This window comes from Cervus canadensis, chromosome 19 (genome assembly GCF_019320065.1).
Source record: "Cervus canadensis isolate Bull #8, Minnesota chromosome 19, ASM1932006v1, whole genome shotgun sequence".
Taxonomy (NCBI): domain Eukaryota; kingdom Metazoa; phylum Chordata; class Mammalia; order Artiodactyla; family Cervidae; genus Cervus; species Cervus canadensis.
The window spans coordinates 60,448,939-60,475,528 of NC_057404.1; the positions used below are offsets into that span (position 1 = coordinate 60,448,939).

Below are 26,590 nucleotides of genomic sequence, written 5' to 3' on the forward strand. Positions count from 1 at the left end.
AGACATGCATGGTCCACAGTAGGCCCTTAGCAGCGGCTTCGCTGGTGACTCAGTGGTAAAGAATCTACCTGTCACTGCAGGAGATGAAAGAGACCAGGGTTTGATCCCTGTGTTAGAACGATCCCCCGGAGAAGGAAATGGCAACACACTTCTGTATTCTTGCCTGGAGAATTCCATGGACAGAGGAGCCTGGCGGGCTATAGTCCATGGGGTCGCAATAGTGAGACTTGACTTAGCAGCTAAACCATCACCAACAGGCACTTAATAAAGGTGTTACTGAGTTCTCCAGTGACCTGTTTGGGACCATATCTCGTAAGTGCGGAAGTCATTCTTGCAGATCTTCTGAGCAGAGATCCACTTCCTCCATTGTCTCATCTGCTAAAAATATGTGTACAATGATCTCAGTGTCCCTTTTAGCGTTTAAAAACTCTAAGGCTTTTATACAGTGATTTTGGAAAGTAAATCAGTTTAATAAATCCACTTACTGCACTGTTCTCATCCAGGAGACACATAACTTAAGGAGTTGCATTGGACTGCTCTTTCTGGTGACCAGGTATGTAAGAACAATATGATCTGGGTAAGGCTGATTTTCATCTTATCTTTGTGTTTCCGTGGCAATGAAAAGCGGGCAAGTATTTTTCATGGTTTCATTACTGACGCTGTATCTTAACAAACTGTATGTTCTGAGAACTTAAAATCCAAGGGTCTGAAAACTAGGATCGCAGTTGCGAAAGTGAGATCATTCAATCACCCAGGTTTTTGCACACCACCCCGCTCGCTTCCCCCATGTTTTCCTGCGCCTGGGCCAGGTTGCTAATTAGGTAACTTCTTATCATAATTGCCTAGTCAGCCTTAATGGCTTCACACACTGCTCTGCCTCTCACTGGTCCCGCAGGGCCGCTTTTCAATTGTTAAAACAGCTGCTGAGTTTCCAACCGGAGGAGGCTCGGAGTGCGCCAAGGGGGAAGCGCTCCCCGGCTGAAGACTGGGGTAGGCAGGCGGCCGGAGGAAAAGCGGGACATGCATGCACAGTTTGCACACTCTGCTCTCCGCCTCCAACCTCGATTTTAGCTGGTCTCCCCACCCCGCCCCCAAATCAACACGAGTTCCCCCTTATGGTGCACCCGGGTCTCCCTGACAGCACGATGCCCTTGGACGCGTCTCTCTGGGTTTCGTAGCTCTGAGCGGGTCTCGCGGGCCTCCTTCTGCTTTTCTGCCGCTGGCTGGGAGGTCAGGAGCGAAGTACGTCTCCCGCGATGCCGCCCGCGAGGGTCTCTATCTAAGGAGCGCTGGGTCGCCGGGTGTGTGTGTCTGTGTGTGTGTGTGAGTCTGTGTGTGTGAGCGCGCGCGCGCGATGGCGCGCAGCGGGAGGGAGGGAGGAACTGAGCGGGAGACGGTGGGCAGAGGCGGGAGGGGGCGGGCGGGCAGCGGCGGGGCGGGCGGGGAGCGGCTCCGGGCTTCAGCAGTGACACTCGGGAGAGATCAGCACTCCTGGCTCAGCGGCGCGAGAGAGCGGAGCGAGCCCAGCCGCGCCCCCGCCGCCGCCGCCGGGTGCGCCCGACCCTCCCCGCGCCGCGCTCCAGCCTGGCGCCGGCGTCCCGAGCGGCCGTCCGCCGAGCCCGCAGCCGCTCCCAGCTCCGCCGCAGCCTCCTCCGGCCGCCCGGCCCCCTGCACGCCCCCGGCCTTTTAAAAGGACCTCCCGCCACTCGCGCGCTCGGCCCCGGGTTTCCCCCGGCCCCGCGCTTCGCCCCGCTCTACTTCTCAGCAACTTCGGCGGCCGCGCGCCGCCGGTTGTCGCCCGCCTTTGAAGTTTGCAGCGTCGGCCGCAAAGTTGGGACACTTCGGGCGATTTCATTTTTTCCCCCTCTTTATCTGCCTCCTCCTCCAAGTCCTTGTGGTTCCTGAGTACCGGTGTTTAGCATCTTGGCCGGAGCAGCCGGGGACGTGGACTTGTTCGCACACCACACCTCAGGGAGGGATCTTTCCTCTTCCCTTCAGAAAAACATGCATTTTGTAAGGTAAGTAGCGAGGAGAAAAAAAAAAAAAGCCGACGTCCCGCCGCCTCGCCCCGAGACCTGGCGCGGGGAGCGCTCACCCGCGCGGGCTGGTCGGGGAGAAGGCGAGGCGCGTCTCCGGCCCCCGCCGGGCGCTCGGTCCCCGCGGGGCGAGGGCGCCGGCTCCCGAGGAGCTGAGGGCAGCAGGGGCGCGGAGCAGGTCCCCGCGGGTGCCCCAGGCGGGCTTCGCGGCTGGGCGGCCCCGGAGGTGCAGGGAGAGCGTGCACAGGCCCGGGACGCGGGCGGGTGCCCGGGGTGCAGCGGCGTCCTGGGGGCCGCCAAGCCTTTACCCCCCGACTTGGCCTGGACGCGCTCTGTGCCCGCCCGCCCGGAGCGCTGCCGCCGCCCGCCCCGGTTCGTGCCCTCCGCCCGCCGCTGCAGGAAGCCTGCGGGACCCGGGGTCTCGCAGGGCGCGTCTCAGTGTGAAGCGAGAAGCAAGGGCTCTGGCCGGTGCGAGGGGCGGGCGCCTGGCGGACCATCCCGGGGTCTCTGCCCGGCCTTGCCCCGGAGGACCTCCCACCGCTCCGGCTCCTCAGGCGTCCTTGGCGGGTTAAGGCGAGCCTCAGAGAAACTTCCTCGAGCCGAGCGGGGTGGCCCGGTGACCCGATCCTACTTTAGCCGGGAAAGCAAAACTGCCACCGAGGGCACGCTTCTTCCCGCCGCAGATGGAGCGCCCCAGCCCCGTCTGTGCGGGAGCCGGGGTTCGCTCTAGTCCGCCCTCCCTTCGGGGCTGCAGTCCGGCGGCCCCGACTCTTTGGAACCCGAACGGGCGGCTCCAGGTCCCAGCTGTTCTCTTGGAAGGGGGCCACTTTGCTAACTGCTGGTCTGGGGGTACGCTTTCCGTACACTCTGCTCCCTCGGTGCCCCCTTCCTCACCGCACACCTCCTCCCGCGGAGGTCGAGGCGGGAGGACTCCGCGCTCGCTGCGCGCGGGTCCCCGAGGCCCCCGGAGCTCCGCGCGGACCCCTCTGCGCTCGGCTCAGCTGGCCTTCGGGCGGGTCGCGGGTCCCCTTCGGGGCGCTGCCCATTTCCCGCTCCTGGGTACAAGTCGCTCCCAGAAACCGAGACCTTGAGCGGGAAATGAACCTAAGAAAATGTTTCTGGGTGTGTTTGTTAATTGGTGTAACAGAATTCTTTTTAGCAACTTACTTGGGTTGGAATTTTTTTTTTTTTACTTCTCATCTTTCGATCCCGCTAAATCGCACAAAATACATGTGCACGTATTTTTCGTTGCTGATCTCTCCGAACACACTAAGCTCTCTTTCCCCCCTCCACCCCTCCTCCTCCCGCCTCGCTTCCTGAACCTTTTTTTCTTTTCTGAAGGAGGGAATCTCCGCACCTCCTCCTCCTCTCCTCCCACCCGATCCCTGAGCGCCTGTGAGAACCAGGGGAGTCGTCAATGGAAATAAATAGGACCCAGCTCCATTCTCCGCCCCCTTCAAACAAGTAAAATCCTCCCCGGGCTCGCAGAAGTAGAGATAAAACATCCCTCCCGAGGGAGCGGTTGTCGGCATTTGATGGGATTGAATTGTTTTATTATCCTGAAAGACGTGACGGATGGATGCGAGAGCAAAGACGCGAACAGACCAGAGTGTACTGAGGGCGATAGGTATTTATTGCTCATTATTGTTTATTAAAAGTGATAATAAGGCCCGTAACCCTAGCCGAAGGCAGTGTTTATAGTTGGTTTTGATTCTATGTCAGTCTCTTATTACTGTGGTTTCAGAAAGTGAAAACACCAAAAGGATATTAATTCCTCACACTCTTTCTGCATATGGAATTAATCAAATGTCAAAAAGATTCTGTCAATTTACCAAAGTTTTAACCCATGAACTTTTATAAGGTTGCAGTCATATAAATGTCCTCATTTGCCTCAATTTGTCTTCTTAAAGTTCAAAAAACTTGGCAACATAATTAATTATGGTCCCAATTCCCATTTTCAATCTAAACCTATATTCAGGATTATATTAAAATATCCCATCATTTATCCTTTAAAAGTGACTCTGAAGAGATTAAATTATTGACAGGGTTGGGGGTGGCTGTGGGGAGCTGGGAATGAGGGACCCAGAAATTTTGAGAAATACTCTTGAATATTTCTCTCAAAAGCCCTCCACTTCTTCCTTAAAAAAAGAAATGTTTTTTCCTTTGCACAGTTCTTAACTTCAGTGAATGTACTTAATCTTTACCACACACTCGAAACATAACAGCTAGCGGCTTTGTCCCTATTATTGTTTTCCTTTTTTATGTCAGGACATTTTACTCATTAAACCTGTATGTTGAAGTCGAAGTCGCAGGCTCAGCGTGGCAATAGCACTGTTTTAATTAGTAACTATCATAAAAAAGAAGCTAGAACTCTGTAATGGGCCTAAATTGCTATGAATTATGTGTGGTTTAAATTACACATTTATTTCAGCAGAGATGAAACCATGAATACAAAACATCTTTTAATCACTTGCAGAGACAGCTTTTATCTCTTTAAAATGTAGCAAATTATATAATTGAAAAATACCTTTCTGTGAATGAGAGAAGCCCCCTTCCTCAGTTTATTTGTCCTGAGTTTATTGAACATTCAGGTAGTAAAGTATGAATGTTAAAGAGTAAAGAATAATGGCATGTAAGGGAATGCTACATTTGAGGTAGCCACAGTGGGTCCGATAACTTAATGTTGCAACTTTTTCAATTGGCTTCATGAGCCTGGTGATTCAGATTTTCATTTTTTCACTTGGATTTACTGACCACACTGTGATAGCAGGGGAAATGTGTTGTAAAGCTCCATGATTTGAAACCAAGGTGGGGAAAGAGAAATAAAGTGTATCTGTGTTATGTTCCTATGTTCCTTTTTCTATTCAGTCAGTCTACACATTAGAATTTTTATTTCAAAGCCAATTGTATTTTTGTTGTCATTTTTAGGACAGAACTTATTTTTCATTTTGCTATGATGGATGAGTAGATGGTAGAAATGGAACAGTTATGCCTGAATTAACAGATAGTATGAGTAGTATGATTTCACATAATTTGCCTTGATTTATTTATTTTAATGCTCTTCCTAGTCTTCCCCATGACTAGGTGGTTGGTTGCCTGTAGTAACCAGGTTGTGCTCTCTGAAATGAATCTGCTCCCTGTCTTGTCAGGTGTTGCTTTGGGGGCCAGTGCATTCATAGTGGTAGCCTGGTAATGCCTGAAACTTGCCAACATCAGTAGCCGTTAGGTAGACGCCAGCAAGAGAGCATGCTCTATGATCTTCTGTACTGGGTCAAAGGCAAGCATAACCTGCAAAGATCGTTCAGGTTATTCATTTGACCTTGAAACAGTACCTGTTACCTCTAAATATTTGTTTTGCAACGATTATTTTGAAAAATGTAATTTATTCTTCCTTGTTGGTTCACAATTATTTAATAGAAGCAACAGCTTAAAAAGTTTTAGTTGGATAGTCAGTCACACCAAATCTGTGTTGAAACAGATTTTAAAATTCAAGGCCTCCACCATTTAAATACTCCATTTAAAAATACTTTGCAATTTAAATCCTGAATTAGGCTGAGTTCTATTTTATTTTTCCTCAGTATTGCTCCATTTAAAAATACTTTGCAATTTAAATCCTGAATTTGGGCTAAATTCTGCATTATTTTTCCTCTGTATTGCAATGCAAATCGATACCTAAGATGCATGCAGTTGTGCTTCCACACGTTAATTTCTACCTAGGAAGAAAAGTAAATACTGCTGTTGTTGTCATTGTGGTTAAAGAAAAAAAAAAGAATCATATAGTATGACATGGAAAAACAGAATTGCTAATATTTTATTGAGCCACACAGTGGTATATTGACCATAAGTTCAGGTTATATTGCTTGGTAAACCAACACCATTTTCGTGAAATCTGTGTTTATTTGGATGTGTATATGTATCTATTGCACTTCTGAGTTGACACCTGAGAATCTGTTGTTCTGTATCCCACTGATGCCCGTGCCAGAGTCAGAAGCAGGTGGTTTCTTGGCTGCTTACTTCCTAAACACACTTCTTAAACTCAAAGATGCTATGTCTATATCTGTCCCCTCCATTTTGATCTTTTTTTTACCAAAAACTGCAAACCAACACATCCACACATTTTAAGCTTTTGAAATATTTGGAGCATATGAAATATATAATATTAATTCACCCAAAATAAAAAAGGCGTTGCTTGTTTTACATTTTAAAAAAGTAAGAGTAAGGCGTTTGATCAGCACGGAATAAAAGCAAACTAGCAATACGTCTCTGCAGACTTTTCCCTTTGGGTGAAGGAGCAGATTTGACCACAGAACAGCTGGATATTGGGTCCCATTACAGTGTCAATTTTTTAAAGAACTCACCAAGCTAGATTTGGTTTAAACTTTGCTTTAAAGTCTGCAGACTTCAAGTTTGTAAGTATAGAAACTTCCAAGATTACATGTTATTCCTTCAGTAAGTTCCGGATCCTTTGGAAATTGATTTATTTTAGTAAGTTGGTGAATAGATTTTGGCTTTCATTTGTTCATTTTTCCTTGTAGCAAATTTGGAAATGACACATATTTAATGGTTCATATATTTCTCTGAAGTATTTATTTTCAGTTTCACTTATAAAAATTCTGAAATGACTCTTTTGAGAAAGAAAAATGTGGCAGAATGTATATAGTTAAATTATCAAATGTCTCTTTAAATTATCCTTTTGAAAGAATTTGCTGCCTTTTGCATAGTTATGAGAAAAAAATATTTTTAGAAATAATGGGGTTATATAAAGTTTAGAAGGAGCATAACAAAAATATGATTATACAGGATTGAAAATCAACTCATTTGAGTGGAACTCATATGACACGCTCAGTCATGTCTGACTCTTTGTGACCCCATGGACTGTAGCCCGCCACGCTCCTGTGTCCATGGGATTCTCCAGGCAAGAATGCTGAAGTGGGTAGCCATTTCCTTCTCCAGGGGATCTTCCCAACCCGGGGACTGAACCCGGATCTCCTGCACTGCATGCAGATTCTTTCCCCTCTGGGCCACTAGGGAAGTCCAACCTTTTCACTTAGACACTGCCTCTGCAGTATGGAGATCTCATATATAATAACCAAATAACAAAAATCAAGTTAGCGATATGCACTCATGTTTGTTTTCTAGCTGAAATGATTTCAACCAATAGTCTAAATGGTTTCAGCCAGTACTAAAGGAACTGTTGACTGTTGTAAGTTTTTGTCTGTCCGTCTGTCTTCTCCCTAACATGAAATCGAGGTCAAAGCCCTCTTCTTCCAGCTGCACACTCAAACAGCAATGTATTCCACAATCAAAAGATATAGCCAAAACACATGGGTTATATTCAAATGAGTGTTTTACTAACAACAAAAGATTTCATAGCTACCTCTTGCTCTTTGTGGCAACATCCATATATATATAGATCTAGACAAAATATGAAAGTTTATCATTTTCTAAAATAAGTAGTAAAAACTGAATCCATAATTAGAAAAATTTGTGAGGCATGATATCTTCTTTTGGGAATCACCATGATTATTTTTAAAGTTATAGAAACTATGAACAAGTGTTTGTATGCGAAGATAGATAATACCGTATCTCGACAGTTGACAAAATGACAAATGCTGTGTACTTACATGGAAATATTATGTTTAAAAGGGGAAAATCTAATGTAAAAGAGCTTGATTTATTTAGGGTTAATTTCTCCAAGGTAGATACCTCTTGGAGTAGATAGATGGTTACAACTTACAGCACATCACAGTGAAAAGTAAACCCTAGCAATGCATGTGAACCTAGGAGATGGCTTTCATTATTTTCTTTTGTTCAAGTCATACGTACTCTAAGCCCATAGGCATTGCCAAGTGTAACATTATGCATTTTATTCCAGCAATAAAATGTGTTTCTGATTAAATTATCAGTCATACCAAACACATACCCATGAACATCAATGTACTTGATCCTTCTTCGTTATCTTGTTTAAAATACATTTAAAGGTAAATAATAAATACTAGTATATATATCATGATTTAAATCTAAATGTTGTTCATATGTTGATAGTACTAGTAAATGTTGTAATTTCACGTTAAATTATAACATTCACTAAAATTCCCTGATATCAAAAACTTCAAATCAGGTTGATTCAGAAGTAACTAGATCCTGTAAGTGAAGAGACATTTGTAGCCAGCAGTGGCGACAGAGATCAGAAACAGCAGTGCTAGCTAAAATGCCTGGCAAACTGGGAGGCCACAGCGGTCACTTGATGCTTGGCCTCTCCAAGTCTCAGCTAGAGAGCATCTCAGGTCTAGCGCTGATCCTAAAATTGCTATGAAAATATATTACTTTCTGTAGAAAAATAAAATTGCCTCTTTAATGAGAGATACAAATTTAGCACTCTAACAACTGCAGTAGCAGAATTAACTGTACTAGTAGATAAACCAACAGACCGGTCCGCCAAGACGTGGCCTGAGAGGTATTGGGACCCTGCCTCAAGGAGGTCTCCCATGGTAATAAAGCATCACTGGAAAAAATTTGATTGTTCATTTTTAAAGTAATTTTGTCTTTCATTGCCCCCTATAAATATGAAAATATCCCTGGGATAGGAAATAGGGTAAGCAGCAATTGGCTAATATCTTCCAAAGATGTTAATAGCTAGATAAAGCCAGATTGGAATGTGGCTAGTTTAAGACAGAATTTTAGAGAGGGTATGTCTTGGGCTCTCTCAGCCTCTCCTTTAGACAGCCTGCCTTTAGTATATAGCTCTTCTATGTTCCCTTCCTCTGGTGATCGATGCTCATTTCTTATGCTCTAGTGTAAGACATACCCAGGGCCAGCTTCTTGGGCTGCATTTAGGAGACCCCAGTGCTCAGCTGAATGCTCTGCCATTGCTGAAATTCTGTTGTTGCCATCTTGAAATTCTTTATTTATGAATAAGAGATCTTATATTGGGTCCCACCAACTGTGTAACTCACTTTCATCCTACTTTGGTGGGAATTTAAGACAGAATCTTGATGTCAAGGAATTGGAAAGGACATTTGATATTGTTTTTACAAGGTTAGATCCAGTGAATATTTGATTTAAAACACATCAATATTTGATTTTAAAATATTTTAACTAAAAGATATAGGAAACTCTTTTAGACAATTGAGGCAGAGGTTTCCCATTGCCTCTAAAACTATTCTGACCAGTTATCCAGTTTCTGATAGTGGCAGTCTTGTAGAGCAGCATTCCCTAACAGCGTGCCTTTCTCCTTCTTACAGAAACACAGTGTCTCATTATGATGAAAGAAGAAAATAGCCGATGCTTTATTTGTATTTACTTTTATGTATAAAGAAGGAAAATAAGTTTTCTTAATATTATTTAATATATCTATTGAAAAAGTGTAACACACCATATCATATGGTCATTGAACAATTTAAAAAATGGCCAAGGTGATAGCTTCTATGAAGTAAAAATAATCTGAAGTGAAAATGACATTCTAATCAGCCTTTACAAGAGGTAAGCTCTGCCCACAAATTAACTAGAAAAAAATTAAAATATGCCATTGCATCCACTGTAATTAATTATGATATTTATCTCAGTATGGAATGGCTTAAGTTATTCTAAATAAATGAAATATATATATATGTATATATATATATTTTTTTTAATCACAACTCTAGGAGATTTGGAGACAGCACATTACGGAGCCAGAGACACTGAAAGGAGGTGAACAGGTAGCTGAAAAAGCCTCAGTTAAATTAGTCATCATAGTCTTCAAAAGTATTCTTGATTATTTGTGCAAACATCTCATAATTCCTGTTATCAATAATTAGATCTTGTACTCCATTATGTTCTGAATATTTCAGTATTTTAAGAGTTAAAAAAGTCTCATCTTCATGCTCATAAGAACATATATTGTGTTACATTCTGAAATTTTTAAAAATTTTATTGTTTTACAGTGTCATCAGTTACTAATGTGTTAAAGTTGTTTCTGTGCTTTGGATTTCACAATGCAAATGGAAAAGATTCTATTTATTAATATTATCATAGCCCTTGACTGTTTGTAAGGTATTTCCACATCTATCATTTTCCTTAATCTTCACAGGAACCCAGTGAGAAAGTTATTATATCCTGCTACTGAGAAATCTGAGACTCAAGTTTCAAACAAACTGAGATAAACTTAACTGAACTTACAAACTCTTAAAATAAAGTGATAATTCTTTGGTTTCAGAAGTAAAATTGATAGAAATATCTAAATTTCTTAAAATTTAGATTAATTGCCAAATTAATTTGCAAGGATACAGTCTGCTTAGTTTTTTTAAATAATTTAATGATTAAAAAATACCATTATTATTGTATAAGTCCACAAGACCTTAATCATAGGCTGCCTATGTGCTACATGTTTCTTTGTTTCTCTGTTTTATTTGTTTCTTTGTTTATTTGATATTTGTTTTGATAGTTTCACTTATTAGGAAATTTTTTAGGGGAAAATGATTACATTTTCCACTTTAAAAATCTGTGTTTAAGGTCATGCCAAACAACTTTTATTTGAGAGTAAACACATTCAATTTAAAATAACACAAAGCTTAAGCAAGGATAAGTAGATAAATAACGCCCCACACCTGTCCTTTGAGAAAGCTAAAGGCTTTTTTTTTTAATAAGGGGAATTTTTGAAAGTGAAATGAAGATTGCCGACTATATGTAAGGTCTGGTGTAAACCTCTCCTGTCTCCCCACATCCCCAAACACTGCACAGATTCTACCCCAATCACAAAAGGCAAACTAGTTCATCACTTTGCTTTATTAAGTCTGCATATAGCTAAGAGTACTGGCAACCCACTCCAGTACTCTTGCCTGGAAAATCCCGTGGACGGAGGAGCCTGGTAGGCTACAGTCCATGAGGTCCCAAAGAGTCGGACATGACTTCACTTTCACTTTCACTTTTATAGCTATGGAATCAATTCTTGTAGGCAAATCTCTTTTCCTTTCTTGAGCCCTCCTCTTAAACACTGACCAGCCATCCAAACCTAGGTGTTAAAGTGCCCTAAGATACACTGTTTGTTGTGTCTGATGCATATATGTGTGTGTAACAGACAAAGATTTTAACATACTTTAGAAACAAGTTGTCTGGAAAAAGAAACAATAAAATATTTTCCTCACAAAGTGGAGTCTAATGAGAAAATTAAAGATTAAAAAATGAGTTATAAGTGTATTAGAGACATATACCCTCTAATTTTGAAACATATTCCAAGTATATATGGTAGGTTTAGTACTGAAAAATCAGTAAGCTGCAGAGTCCGTTTTAACATCAGTAGTCAGTCAGTTCAGTCGCTCAGTCGTGTCTGACTCTTTGCGACCCCATGAATCACAGCACGCCAGGCCTCCCTGTCCATCACCAACTCCCGGAGTCTACTCAAACTCATGTCCATCGAGTCGGTGATGCCATCCAACCATCTCATCCTCTGTCATCCCCTTCTCCTCCTGCCCTCAATCTTTCCCAGCATCAGGGTCTTTTCCAATGAGTCAGCTCTTCGCATCAGGTGGCCAAAGTATTAGAGTTTCAGCTTCAACATCAGTCCTTCTAGTGAACACCCAGGACTGATCTCCTTTAGGATGGACTGGTTGGATCTCCTTGCAGTCCAAGGGACTCTCAAGAGTCTTCTCCAACACCACAGGTCAAAAGCATCAATTCTTTGGTGCTCAGCTTTCTTTATAGTCCAACTCTCACATCCATACATAACTACTGGAAAAACCATAGCTTTGACTAGGTGGACTTTTGTGTTGGTAAAGTAGTCTCTGCTTTTGAATATGCTGTCTACGTTGGTCATAGCTTTTCTTCCAAGGAGTAAGCCTCTTTTAATTTAATGGCTGCAGTCACCATCTGCAGTGATTTTGGAGCCCAGAAAAATAAAGGCTCTCACTGTTTCCAATGTTTCCCCATCTATTTGCCATGAAGTGATGGGAGTGGATGCCATGATCTTAGTTTTCTGAATGTTGAGTTTTAAGCCAACTTTTTCACTCTCCTCTTTCACTTTCATCAAGAGGCTCTTTAGTTCTTCTTCACTTTCTGCCATAAGGGTGGTGTTGTCTGTGTATCTGAGGTTATTGATATTTCTCCCAGCAATCTTGATTTGGGGCTCAGTGGTAAAGAATTTGCCTGTGAATGCAGGAGATGCAGGGGACACCCGTTTGATCCCTGGGTCGGGAAGATCCCTTGGAGAAGGGAATGGCAGCCCATTCCAGTATTCCTGCCTGGAAAATTCCATGGACAGAGTAGCTTGGTGGGCTACAGTCCATGGGGTCACAAAGACTCAGACACAACTGAGCGACTCAGCATGCAAAAAAAAAAAAAGTAGTAATTCTACACTACAATTATTTTATTATTGCATTAATAATGTGACATTTTTGAGAGGTAAGATTTGAAGTTAGTTCAATTTTAAGATTTTTTTTTAAAACAGTGATTTCCAAAAAGTTGGATGGGATTGCACATTTCAGTGGAATAATGAGAGCTATTATAGACATGAATATCCTAAATGCTTAAAGCCCTTTAAAACACAATGATAAATAACTAAATTCAAATAATGAAAATATTTATACACACACACCCATATTAATGCTTCAGCCACCAAATTCAGTCTTATAATTGAAAAAACTGTATGTTTAAAGTTTATTCACACTTACAAAAGCAAGGACCACAAAGAGGCAGTTTGGAAGCATCTTTTCCTCTTGGCAGGTTGTATCTTGTAATGAACACCCTTGACCCCCAAGACTCACCAGCTGCAGATTTTCCTCAATGTTTCCCTTAAAAAGATTTTAATAAGAATGAAAACCACACCTAAATATATCTCTTACTTTTGAGGTGGGGGGGAAGGAAAGAAATAATTGTGGATGTGAATTCCCACACTGGGTCAGTATTCTGTAGTTTATCATCTTTCCAATGGTTCTAGGGGTGTATGTTTGTATTATTTCATCATAATTTGCTATAAACTCTTCATTAACAGTGACTATGAGGCCTGTTTGCATCGTCTGCCTTTTGAGTGTCCTGTTCTTCAATCATCTCTTAATCCAGAAATAATAATGCAGAACATCCCGGGAACTGAGCCTAATCCTCATCTCTCTAATCTCAACACGTGCCTCTTAAAGCCTTTGCTGGATCTAGTGCCTAAAAAGCCTGCGTACACTCACCTTTGAATCAGTTATAATCCACCTTTTTTATTAAACAATATTGATGTCTTCAGATGCGGCATATCAAGGGTAACAAAGGGAAGAGTAACAGTTTCCTACTGTCTGTGTGATTATTGTTAAAAACTTAACATCTCACCCTTTCCTCTGTGTTTCTAGTCAGTCTCTTATTAAATAGGAATCTAACCTTTTACCTGATCGATTAGGTAAATAAAGGTAGAATAATCTGATGCTGAAACTCCTTCTCATATCTCTGTTTTAAGAGGAAGGCAAAACATGTGTCTTTTGCTGTTGAATAAAATTTTGCAACTAGCTTATAGAAAGCTAGCTTATAGTATTTGTTAATGAACAGAACCTTCTTTACGTTTAAAAAAGCACTCATGTCTACCATTTTTAATCTTATTATAATCCTGGGAATAATTGTCTTCATTTTGTAGACGAGGGAACTGAAACTCAAAGAGATTAAGTAGGAGGCTTGCACTTTTGCTCAAAGTACAAAAGCCAATAACTGTTCAGTCAGAACTTCTCCAAGTCTGATCCTCTTCCTCTAAGTCCAGTGATTATTTTCTATTTTAGGCAGCTTTGTTAACAGTCCCCAAATGTGAATGAATAAATGAATACATACATAAAGATTGCATGACAGGGGAGAATGGAAGAGAGTAGAAAAACAAACCAAAACTTAAATGCAAGTTTTTGTAGAAACATATAATCCTGAATTGATAGAACAAGAGACAGGAGAGTGAGACGGTGAGACGAGAGTCTCTATCAATGACTAGATTCCATCCCTGGGTCGGGAAGATCCCCTGGAGCAGGAAATGGCAACCCGCTCTGGTATTCCTGCCTGGAGAATCCCAGGGACAGAGGGGCCTGGCGGGCTACCGTCCACGGGTCACAGAGAGTCAGACAAGACCAAGCACATACGCAGACGGTGTCCCTGAAGGTTATCTCACCTCTCCACAGGCTTGGCTCTGACTGTACAGTTTGTTTGGGGCCTTGGATCTGAAGGCCAAAGAGTTGAAATACTTTTAATTCATTTTACCAGAAGAACATACCCGTGTGCCCCCTTTCTTCTGGAAATAAGACTAATCTAGTGTTTAACCACGTTCCCTGTTTAAGGTCGCTGGTATATCTGTCTCACCCACCTATCTATCACTGGATTATAGTATCGTGAGGATAGTTTTTTTACATTACTGTTGTGATTTTGTCCTGGGCTTCGGCAGGGAAGCCAAATCCTCTTTGGTAGCAAGCAGGCTTTAATGCTGTCCTATCAAAATAACTGCTGGCGGGGAGGAAGGAGTAAAGCTTCAGGATCATCAGATATTGGGGAAAATAAAATTGTCCAAAGCATTCATAACTTGTTTCCTATTTAGCTTTTATTTTCACTTGTGAGACAGATTCCCTAAAGCAGGAACAACTGGCCGTGTTGTTGTCACTTGTCCATGACACACCCGGGAGACGCCACCCGCCTCTGCCGGGAGCTGGGTTCTGCGTCACCCCCGTAGGGGGCACGTGGCCGCGCACTCGGGGTCTCAAGAAGACACACAAACAGAATGCCAAATGGCTTGCAGTAGACGTGTGCGCGTGGAGAAGTGCACAACTTGATTTCTCTGCGGTTGCAGACGCTGGAGTGAAGAGTGCGTGGTGGTTTGCCCCCAGAGAGGGGGCGGCGGTGTCCCAGCCGCGGAGGTGGCCGCTCCTCCTGGCGCCGGGGATGTAGGCAAGGCGCCGGGGATGTGAGCAAGGCGCAGGGAGGTCGCTGGAAGCGAGTCCGCGTGAGCAGAGGGCTGGGGCCCAAAGGGCCTCGCGTGCACGGCCTTCAGACTCTGCTTCACGGGAAGCATCTGACTTCTTTTTTCAGCAGAAGAATGAAATCTCGTTTATCACGGGGGTCAGCAGTGCTGTGAAGAAGGCCTGAGGAGAGATCCAGGGGACCCGGGTGTGAGAGCAGGCAGGGGAGGGTCAGTAAGTGGACGGTGAGGTGCTGGCCACTAGGGTAGAGAGGAGAGAGCGCCTTTGAGAGGAGGTGTAGCCGGAGAGGGGCAGGATTTGATGGGCCATGCAACGCGGGGATCAAAACCTCAGATAACCTTGAGGGTCCTGGTTTAGCAGCTGGCAGGACGAGTGCTGCTGAAGTAATGCCAATGTGCACCGATTCAAGGGAGCCCTTCAGCGATCTCACGGGGTTTGTTGTCTGAAATGGCAGTGTCTCGGTACAGTGCCCTTTCAGACAGCAAACTTGGAAACTAAGGTTCAGAGTGGTTCCACGTGTTTAATCTGCCCCCAGTGGCGATGGTATGGAAGGGTTCCCAGGAACAGAGCCCAGATTCAGGTTGGCCACTCCACACCTTGAGGATTAGATGCCTGGGAAAGGAAGGAAGATGGGTCTGGAGCTAGCAATCAGCCTGGAGCGAGCAGCCAAAAACCATCCCCAGCAGCCCTGCATGGTCTAGAACGTTTAGGGATCTTTCTAATGCGAGACATTTCAAATTACCTTCAGTTCAGTTCAGTCGCTCAGTCGTGCCTGACTCTTAGCAACCCCATGGGCTGCAGCATGCCAGGCCTCCCTGTCCATCACTAAATCCCAGAGTCCACCCAAACCCATGTCCATTGAGTTGGTGATGCCATCCAAACATCTCATCCTCTGTTGTACCCTTCTCCTCCTGCCCTCAATCTTTCTCAGCATCAGGGTCTTTTCAAACAAGTCAGCTCTTTGTGTCAGGTGGCCAAAGTACTGGAGTTTCAGCTTCAACATCAGTCCTTCCAATGAACACTCAGGACTGATTTCCTTTAGGATGGACTGGTTGGATTTCCTTGCAGTCCAAGGGACTCTCAGGAGTCTTCTCCAACACCACAGATCTAAAGCAGCAATTCTTTGGCACTCTGCTTTCTATATAATCCAACTCTCACATCCATACATGACTACTGGAAAAACTGTAGGCTTGATGAGACGGACCTTCATTGGCAAAGTAATTGTCTCTGCTTTTAATATGTTGTTTAGGTTGTTTATAACTTTCCTGCCAAGGAGTAAACGTCTTTTAATTTCATGGCTGCAATCCCCATCTGCAGTGATTTTGGAGCCCAAAAAAATAAAGTCTGACACTATTTACCCATCTATTTGCCATGAAGTGATGGGACTGGATGCCATGATCTTAGTTTTTTGAATGTTGAGTTTTAAGCCAACTTTTTCACTCTCTTCTCTTTCACTTTCATCAAGAGGCTCTTCACTTTCTGCCATAAGGGTGATGTCATCTGCATATCTGAGGTTATTTACCTTACTTCCAGCTATAAGCTTCTCGAAAGCAGTAAAATTAAGCAAATATTTATTTAGTGCCTACTTTGTGCAAGAAGTAAAAAGTCTACGTAGAGGATATACAGAGTAAAAAGGTAATTTCTGTCTAAGGTGCACTTTCTTGGGTAAACTCGTTATGTAAGTGTCATAAAGAACATTTTTTTAGGGACGAGAAAAAAAAACAAAACTAGCTATAATTCAAGTGAGATAAGAAAGTACAGAAGAACCAAAGTCTCTGGTTTTTATAGGAGAACTCTGGTTCTGCCTTATCCGCCTTCTAGTCCCCAGGGAACTCACAATAGTCACTTAATAAACAGCAGCTCACTTACTGACAGTGAACAGAGGGCTCAGATAACAAGCCATCTAAGTAAACACCACGCTGCTGCAATCCTATTAGGAATCTCCCCAGGGAAATTCTGGCAGCATCCTTTTTCTGTCGGAACACCTCTTACTTTTTAAAGTGCTCTGTTCAGTTTCAGGGCTTTATCAGAGAAGTATTTCACCATGTTCCCGCCTCCTTCCCTGTCATGCCCTGCCAGCCCCTGGACTAGCTGGGCTAGCCACAGGGCTTCTAATCCTTCTTTCATCTGATAATGGACCTTGAAAAAATGTGGTGTCGCCCTTCCTAGCCCCCCCCCCAACCTCGGGGTTAACATTGGTCAGCTGTTCCCCACCTGAAGTGATTGTCACTGTGGTCCCTGAGGCTTGCCCATGTGGGCGCAAGCCTTTGGGTGGCTGAGGGTTTTACTGTTTGTGACCCCATGGACTGTGGCCCACCAGGCTCCTCTGTCCATGGAATTTTCTGTGGCAAGAATACTGGAGTGAGTTGCCATTCGCTTCTCCAGGGGATCTTCCCAATCCAGGGATCGAACCCCAGGGTCCTGAACTGCAGACAGATTCTTTACTGCTGAGCCACAGGATAGCCCAGTTCATGCAGGCAGAATGTGAAGCCCGGGTGATGAAGCAGGTCCTTCCCCTCTGTCTCCCTTAGTTTCCTTGTCTGTAAAGGTCCCTTCTAGCCCCAATATTCGGTGGTTCTCCGGGGCTTAGTCTCTCCCTCAGGTCCCCGCTGAAATAGCACTTTCTCAGAGAGGTCTTCCTGACAACCCAGCCACCTCTGCTCCCTCCGGCCTTCCCCTCCCTGTGGCCTCCCCTCCAGCCTCTTCACTCTCATTTGCATCTCAGTTCTCCTGCTAGGGGAATCTTTATTTGGAGCCTCTCTTAAATCCAACAAAGTGTAAGCTTTGCAAGCATGAGAACCTCACGCAAGCATCTTGTTCACTGCGACATTTCCAGACCTCAAGGAGTGCCTAGCACAGCGTAAGTGCCCAATAACTGTTGAATCAGGCAGTGAGCTCTGCAGTTCCACCTTGCTTGCTCTCCTAAAAAGGTTTCTGTTGTCACTGCCTTGTGGATGAATAACACTTTTTATTACATCTCTAGAAGCTCGGGTATAAAAGATTTCTTTGATCATAACCTGTGGAAGATGCAGCCCATGTGTTCAGCAGACAGAGCTGGCAGAATTGCCAAAGCAAGTCTTAAAACCAGGTTTGTCCTGAGAACAGGAATATCTCTGAACTCGGATAATTGAAGTACCTGGTTTTGTTAGTATGATGAGTAGAACTAAAAACACCTTTTAGATTTTGAAGTTCTTTTGAGGAGGTAGTATATCTGCTCCGAGAGAGATGGAAGGACGGAAAGTTTCAAGATTGTGGCTGATGCATGAGTGAGGGATTGATGGATTCTTAGAATCCTGCTACAGGGTTTTGCTTTCATCATTTGGTTTTTATCCTTGCTGTCACTAACACACAAAGCCAGTAACAAGGGGCTTCCCTTGTGGTCTAGTGGTTAAGAATCTGCTTGTCAATGCAGGGGACATGGGTTCGATTCCTGGTTGGGGAAGATCCCATGCCTGGTAGAACAACTCAGCCTGCAGACCGCAACTACAGAGCCTGCTCGCCCTAGGGCCTGTGTTCCGCAACAAGGGAAGCAACCCCAAAGAGAAGCCCCTGCTCCACAACAAGAGTGGCCCCCGCTCGCCACAACTAAAGGAAGCCTGGGGGAAGCAACGGAGACCCAGCACAGACCAAACAAATAGTGACGATCTCAGTTCAGATGTAATCCTTCTTAAACTTGGCCCGTTGGTCAATCAGTACTTAGTGAATGCTTGATATGTGTATTACAGGATGTCTGAAAAGACGGCTGACTTTCCTCCCTCAGACTGGTACCCTCCAGGGCTCGGCATCTGTCCAGTGACCCGCTGGGGTCACACCGTTGCTATGTCCACGGCCTCTGCCTGCCTGTCCGTGGGCGCGCAGCCTGCCTGCCTCTTGCCCACACCTGTGGAGTCCACCTCATCTTGTCCCTCTGTCTTGGAATCCCTCTACTGTTCTGGTGCTGTTTGCCAGAAAAGGGCCCGGGAGCGTCCGTTAGGTGACACGTGGCAGACGTGGGTTCATTAGAAAGTTCTCAGTTGTATTTTGTCTCTGCATTTGGACACAGCTCATGAAGAGGTCTGGTCATACATGCCAAATGGCAGTGTTTTCTTCTCAGATATTCTTCATAACTTCTCTATCTGTCTTCCGTGCTTTCCTGCTCACTTACTAAAAACAACTCCTTACCAGAACTTTTGACAAAGTAGTCAACCTCAAATATAGTTCAAAGAAACAACTACGGGTGTGTGTGTGTGTGTGTATGTGTGTCTGTGTGTGTCTGCCTGTGTGTTTGTGTGTCTGTGTGTGTGTCTGTCTGTGTGTGGGTGTCTGTCTGTGTGTTTGTCTGTGTGTCTGTGTGTGTGTGTCTGTGTGTGTCTGTGTGTCTGTGTGTCTCTGTGTGTCTGTGTCTGTGTGTCTGTGTGTTTGCCTGTGTGTGTCTGTGTGTGTGTCTGTGTCTGTGTCTGTGTGTGTGTGTCTCTGTGTGTGTGTGTCTGTATGTGTGTCTGTGTGTGTGTGTCTGTGTCTGTCTGTGTGTGTGTGTCTCTGTGTATGTGTGTCTGTATGTGTGTCTGTGTCTGTGTGTGTCTGTGTGTGTGTCTGTGTGTCTGTATGTGTGTGTGTGTGTATGTCTGTGTGTGTATGTGTCTGTGTGTGTCTGTGTGTGTGTGTGTGTCTGTGTGTGTGTGTGTCTGTGTGTGTCTGTGTGTGTGTGTGTCTTGCCTCTCCCCAGAATGTCTTACCACCTTTTCCCAACCTGACAACTGAAATCAATGCACACATCTTGCTGCTTCCCACCCCGGCCTGTGTATATTTATGTTTCTCCTTTTTCTAATACTTTATCCAGTATAAAAATTAACTCTTAAAAACTGTATCTAAGACAGCCAACACCTCAAAAATTATTTGATGCCAGCTTGAAATTCTGCTTGACTAATCTCCCTTCTCTCTGATTTCTTTCATCTCTCCATTACTTATGTTTTGTCCTTTTCTTGTATCTGGGTTCCTATAATCAAGGTGTTATCTTTGATTCCTCACTCCCTGCCTCCAGCTCACCTGCACATTCTGCTGACCCTGCCTATTAAACATATCCTGAATCTCCCCACTCCTTTCCGCCTCTGCCATGAGGTTTAAGCCATCAGCATGTCTACCGTGAACAACTGTAGTAGCTTTCCCTTCACCGTTCTTTTTGCTTTTACAGAGATGAGTTTGGTTTTTGCTTTAACGACGATCCCTTTCCCCAAATCCATCTTCTATGCAGTAGACAGTTTTCCTAAAACCATGAACGCAGACCATGGTTCCTGGCCTGCTTAAAGGGCTTTCCATCATACTTGGGATAGGATCCTAACTTATTCGTATGGTTTGCAAGACTGTGTGTGGTGTCCCCTTTGCCTTCACTTCCCCTTCACCCACTCTGTTCTGCATGGACATCTTTTCCTCTCGGTGGTACCCCACACCTGTGCCACCTTAGGGCCTTTGCAGCTGCTGTTTCTGAGCCAGGAATGCTCTTTCCCCTGACATTTGTTTTACTGGCTTCCTTTCCTTTACATCTCAGAATAAATGCCATTTCCTCCAAGAAATCTTCTCTAAATATACTATCTAGAGGACTTCCCTGGTGGTCCAGTGGTTAAGACTCTGCGCTTCCAATGCAGGGGGCACGGGTTTGATCACTGGTCAGAGAAGATTTCACATACCACATGGTGCAGCCAGAAAAATAATAAAATATGTAAAAAAATGTACATCTAGAGTAGGCATCACCACACTCTCTTTCCCACAGGCCTCTTAATTCTCTGCATGGCAATGAAAGCCAGCCAATAGTGTTTTCTTATTTATGCATCTGGATATTGCTGTCAGCCACACAAGAACATAGATTCACAAGGTCACCCCTGTCCTCAGAAGAGCGCCAGGCATGCAGCAAGTACTCATTGCATAGGTGTTAAGGAACAAGATAGTGAATGAGTGATATGGACGTGACTGGACTCTGGTGTCTGGGTATGTAACTTTTGTCTTCATAAGTAGATTATATATTCCTAGGATATTTCTTTTGGATCCTCATATTATTAACCTGGTGGCTCAGACAGTAAAGAATCTGCCTGCAATGCAGAAGACTTGGGTTCGTTCCCCGGATCAGGAAGATCCTCTGGAGAAGGGAGTGGCTATCCACTCAGTGTTCTGGCCTGGGAAATCCCATGGACAGAGGAGCCTGGTGGGCTACAGGCCATGGGGTCCCAAAGAACTGGACTTGGCTGAGCCACTAACAGTTTGACTCTGACATTACCCAGTTTGGTTTGGAATATGGAGTCAGAATTTAGAAAATTCTTGTTCTTTTGAGTTTTAGCTCCTTTGACCACATTTTGTTTTTGGTATCCTAAGAAATCTATGGAGTATCTTCCTGAAAAGTTCCTTTCCTGGAGCTTTTATAGGAATTTATTTTACAGGCTGAAATAACTGTAAAAGTATCAAATTTGTAACTGGTATACTATAGTCCCAACCTCCAGTAAGTCTACAGCAACCCACCTCTAGTGTGTTAATGATCATTTCCAGGAAAGGAGAATTGGGTTGACTTGCCAGTAGACTTTCACACTGATATTCTTCTGTGCTATTACTGTGCTTGTGGAGACCCTTTCTCAAGGTTCACCTACAGCAGTAACCATTCAGTTCATTAAGTGCATGGCCATGTTTCCATGAAAGTAGGCTGGTTTTCCTTCACTCTGTCTGTAGCCTGTTCTTTCTTGTCTGAGAATTAGACCCAGAGGAACCCAAGCTGCAGTGTGTCCTGGCGGAGCCTCGCTTCTGCGCTGAGCTGCCGGCTTCTGTGAGAGATTGGATGCGCTCACCCTAGATGGACCCACAGCCGCAGGGAACCTTGAGAACAAGCCTCCATCATGGATGGTTCTCCTGCCCACAGCAGATGTGTCTTAACGCTCAGTCTGTGGTTTTTCCCCTGAACCATGCTTCCTGACCTTGGGGATGGCAGGGGACAGAGATTTTGTGTGGAAAAGAGAATAGTGATTTTTGAAAAAGTATCCTGTCTTGAAGAAATACTTGTCCTTGCCTCTGGGGTCTTTCTCCATGGTCTCAGGCACATGAGGTGACATTTTAAGGACCCTCTTCAGAACTCATCCCAGGAATTTCAGTAATTGAACCATGTTTTATAGTCTTTTATAGTCTTTTAGCTAAGTTTTCACACTCTTTAGAAAGGTGCGTTTTGCTTTTACAGATCTTTGCCATTAGTTTCCTATTGATCTCTCTTCACCTCTGCATAAGAATATTTTCTTCCTCACTTCTTGCTAGACTGTAAATACTTCAAGAAGAGAAAGTCTTGCACAAGTGGCATGTCATTCAGCATCCAGCGCATACAGGGGCTCAGCTGACATTTGTTTAACTCTTCCTGATGCAGTTCTTTATCACATCAACTCCCTGCCCTCCCTACCTCCATCTCCCTTTCCTGAGTCTAGTTCATTCTTCTCCTCTTACCTCCACTCTGAGGCCTATTCTGTCCTCACCAGTTCTTGGGGATTTTTCACTCCAGCTCTGATAAGCACTTGTTTATAATTTCAGCCACACTTTCCTCTTGGTAGGTGTTCACTTACTCTTATGCATAATTAACATCAGCTCAACTCAGTGGTAAACAGTGGACCGGTATGGGTGGGTAGTCAAGGTCACTATACTTTCAGTGTATTTTTGGCATGTTTCACACAGCAGGGACTCTGCTGACCATGACAGTTCATATCCCATCTTCAAGGGATATGAGATGCTGCTGGGTGCTCTTGGCACATTGCCATGTTCCATTAGCTGAATTTCTGTGGGATGGCGTGTGCCGTTTATGAACAACTTTGGGGAACATTGCACGGGAAGTCATTTCCATTTTGTTGCAGATCAACAGGAAATAAGGCTTAGCTGCCAAACTAAAGTAAGAAAAGCAACCGAGCACATTATTCCTCCCTTAGGAGCTTTCATTACTCCAGGAATCATTAGTTTCTAAGACAGTGAAAATGAGCCCAGCTCTCACAACTGTCACTACAGAGGGATTTCTGATTGGAGGAGGATATTTAGAATCTTGTTTCAGTTTTACTTTGCGTTATCTTCTAAATTGCTTTTAAATTTATCATACCTTTGAATCCCCTATCAGATGCATTTTAGGAGATTTACTCCTTCCTTTGGTAAAATGAATCTGGCTTCTTAAATCAAAGACTACCCTCTATCTGTAGTACATTTGTTTTGGCCATTTCTATTGTTCATTATTCTATTGGCATTAATGGTGCTGGAATACAAGGTTACTTCATTTTAAAACCTGATCCTCTTTCAAGCTATTCTTATTATGTAGGCTTGGCTATCTTTTAAAATTAAAGTGCCCCAGCCTTGGCCCTGCTATGAACTGCATACCATGAAGATCAGAGGGGAGGGGATGACAGAATGGAAACTTTATTCAGATCTTTGGCATGTTTTAATTTTACATTGCTTTTTCATACTAATTTAATTTCCTTCCAGAATGAAAGTTGGCAGTCATTTAGAGAATGGGTAGAGGAGGTTGGAATCATTGCCATTGAAATGCCTGTGAAGGTCCCTAATCCATAGATTATTGACATAATGAACTCTAAAACCCTTAATAATCATTCCACTCTGTAATGACAGCCTGCATTTAGAGAGCTTTAGCCTATGAATTCTGTGCCCAAGCCCGGCGCTGCTCTATAGAGCCATAGGAGTTAGAAATATTGCAGCTGCATTTGAAGTTATCAGGGAACAAGAGCTTACCCAGCCAGGGCAGAGGACCACTCAGTGCTGACCGGGAGCCCTGGACTTCTACTTGCTTCTTTCACCCTTATCCAATATGGAAACATACCAAACCACAATATGCTCTGTTTCCCTCAAATTTTCAACCGTAGCAGAGGCTATCTATATTTATAGGGACAACCAATTAATTTCAGTTAATATTCTCATTGTTTACAAAAGACAGGAGAACAAAACAGCTCCTGGGAATTTAGGTTCCACCCCCTTTTTTTTTCTACCTTGAGGGAATCTGTAGATCCAGGATGGGCATTTTACTTTGTCAAAGTGCAAAGACAGAGCACCCCCCGGCACCCCCCCACCCCCGCCACAACCCACCCCTCCTTGCTTACAGAACAGATCCTGGCAGACATGGGGGGCCATTCCCCTGACCAAAGCTACACTTTTTTCTTTACAGCTAGATCAGATGCTTCAGATTTATTATCAGATGTGGCATGGATGATTCAAACAAAAACAAATGCCCTTGAGTTTAAAAATAGAAGTTAAAAGACTAAATGTTTGCACTTAAAAAGGAAAAGAAAATAACAGAAATCTCTGCGGCAGACCTTTCCTTAAAATTATCCTCACTAAATTATAATCATGCACTTTCCAGTCTCTGTAATTAAACATTAGATTTTATTTATTCCAGATGCGTTTGTCTCAAGTAAATTCAGAATGCCCATCCTTCTTTTTAGTCATTGTAAATTTATTTCATGTTTGTGGCAGACACATGGTTGGGCACATTGGATAGTTTTTAAGTGAATCTTAATGACTCAATGAATTTTCTAATTGTGTACTATGTGTGGCCTATTTATCCTGATGAATCTGATCTTATTAAGTTTTATACCCTGTAATGTCTATAAAAGCTTGATGACATTTTTTACAAATATGTTCACATATTCTACGGGAATTTGCAGGACCTTGGTTAATGTGAAGGTGATGGAGAAATTTGCTTTGATCATGTTTCTCCTAGGCAGGTAGAACTGTCACTGCTGTCTAGAGGAATCCACAAAATGAGAAAAGGTCACGATGCCTTAATTTATATGACATCTTCTATTCGGAAAGCCTTGGACAGTTCCATGAAAACCTGAAAGAACTTTTATTTACCAGACTTGCAAATTTATTACATTAGTAAGATAATGTGACTAAACAGCAGTCTATAAATATTAAAGGCAAGCTTTTTAGTGGTTTGAAATATCGCTCTACTCCTAAGACAAGATTCTCAATTAGGATTTGTGGTTAAATGCATTTAATACATATTTCAAAGAAGTAAAAATAATTAACCAGATTTATTTACTTATTATCCTTGCTTACACCATTTCCAATAATACATTTTTATTTTCACTAAGTGAATCAGTGGTTAACCAAGTTGACTATGTAATTGGAGATAAATTTTGCAAAATGACAGTGGGGGAGCTGCTACTGACTCTGGGGAACATTTGATTTGCTTTTAGGCCTATTGTGGTTTTTTTGTGGTGACCAGGGTCATCCTGGGTTTTTAGTCAGTGCATTGATAAATTGTTCAAGGTCCCTTTAATTTTTTTTCTTGCTTACCATATGACCATTTTACAGTTTTCAAGGTGTGTGGGAAAAGGATATGCCAGGTCAATTTGACTATTTCCTTTAACTATACTGAAAGCCCCATAGAATAAAAAGTTCAAGTTAATGCAAAAAATAAAGTCTTAGAATTATTTGTGTCTTCAGTTACTCGGCAGCTGCTCCACTCCCTACCTCTTTTAGAATAACACAAATGCTTCCTATCTCCTCACTGGCATTTTCTTTAAAACTAGTCCTCAGTTCATCTGCTGTGGTCCACTCTCCACTTTCCCTCTCTAGGGCCGGCAACAGAGAGCCCAGCAGAGAAGGTGGAAGGGCAAGTGGGAGAAGCAGCTCCAGTCATCACGTCCTCAGGCATTTCAAGGCAGTCCCTCTCCATCTTCCTAGAGTGGTAGTGCTCACTCACGTTCCAGAGAGGGGGCAGCAAATATAGAAATAAAGTGGTGTATGTAAAAGGTGCTTCTTTTAGAACCTCTGCTCGTTTCCTCTAACAGCAACTTTGACGGTAAAGAACCCATGTGTCAATGCAGGAGAGGGAGAGGTAAGAGACGCAGCTTGATCCCTGGGTCAGGAAGATCCCCTGGAGGAGGGCATGGCAACCCACTCCAGTATTCTTGCCTGGACAATCCCATGGACAGAGGCGCCTGGAGGGCTGTGGTCCATAGGATCGCAAAGAGTTGGACATGACTGAAGTGACCTAGCACGCACGCGTGCTCACACACACGCACCCACACACACAGCACAACATCAACTAATGGGATTCATATAATGTGTCTGAGTTGTTTACCTTAAATCTGTGTGTGTGTGTGTATCCTATAAACTAATAACATTTAAAGTTATTTACTTTTCAGTGTCCAAACCTGTCTCTACTTTCTATGTATTTCTAAGTACAGAATACAGAATACATCTCATTGAACAATTATATTTCAAAAATAATTTCTTCTTTGACTGTAGAATGCATTGGCACTCCAAAGGATAAAACTGTTTCTCATCTCCAATAATCTAAATTACAGTAATCTAGGTTAGAGGTTGAGGTATATAAAATCATTTTTCTTTTTTCACCTCAGCCTAGGTAAGATAGGAAGGAGTGTGCCAAATATGGAGAAAGGCTCTGACCAAACGAACAATCTCAGAATTTTGGATTATCATCCATGTATCTGATTCATCAGAACTTTACAACTGAAACAGTTGAAGTTAATCTTTTCAGTTTAATAGGATAATACCACTTAGTTTTTCTGGGCTGAGAATCATTGTGCAACCAAGTTGATCAATCTGTCTAGCAAAAAAAAAAAAAAAAAAAAAACCATCTTAGCAACATTCTACTTCTGTTGGAACTAGACCTTGGATTGTAGAAACACAGCAAGA

At 43.4% G+C, this 26,590-nt stretch overlaps 1 protein-coding gene and 1 long non-coding RNA gene across 3 annotated transcripts in view; both read left to right on the forward strand.

Moving 5' to 3' along the window:
* Window positions 1–1,462: 1,462 nt before the first annotated feature.
* The window catches only part of NDNF (neuron derived neurotrophic factor), a 47,883-nt gene continuing 22,755 nt past the window's right edge, over window positions 1,463–26,590 (forward strand). Inside the window, exon 1 of one of the 2 annotated variants that reach the window (XM_043438295.1) lies at window positions 1,463–2,018. In XM_043438295.1, coding sequence (XP_043294230.1) covers window positions 2,005–2,018 — 14 coding nt within the window. In that variant the 5' untranslated portion in view covers window positions 1,463–2,004. Of the gene's footprint in view, window positions 2,019–3,536; window positions 3,664–26,590 lie in introns of those variants that run through there. The other variant, XM_043438294.1, reaches the window with a different exon arrangement.
* Window positions 5,093–11,417, forward strand: LOC122422073. Its single transcript, XR_006263721.1, has 3 exons — window positions 5,093–5,103; window positions 9,774–9,782; window positions 11,042–11,417. It is a non-coding gene; the product is annotated as an uncharacterized LOC122422073 (long non-coding RNA).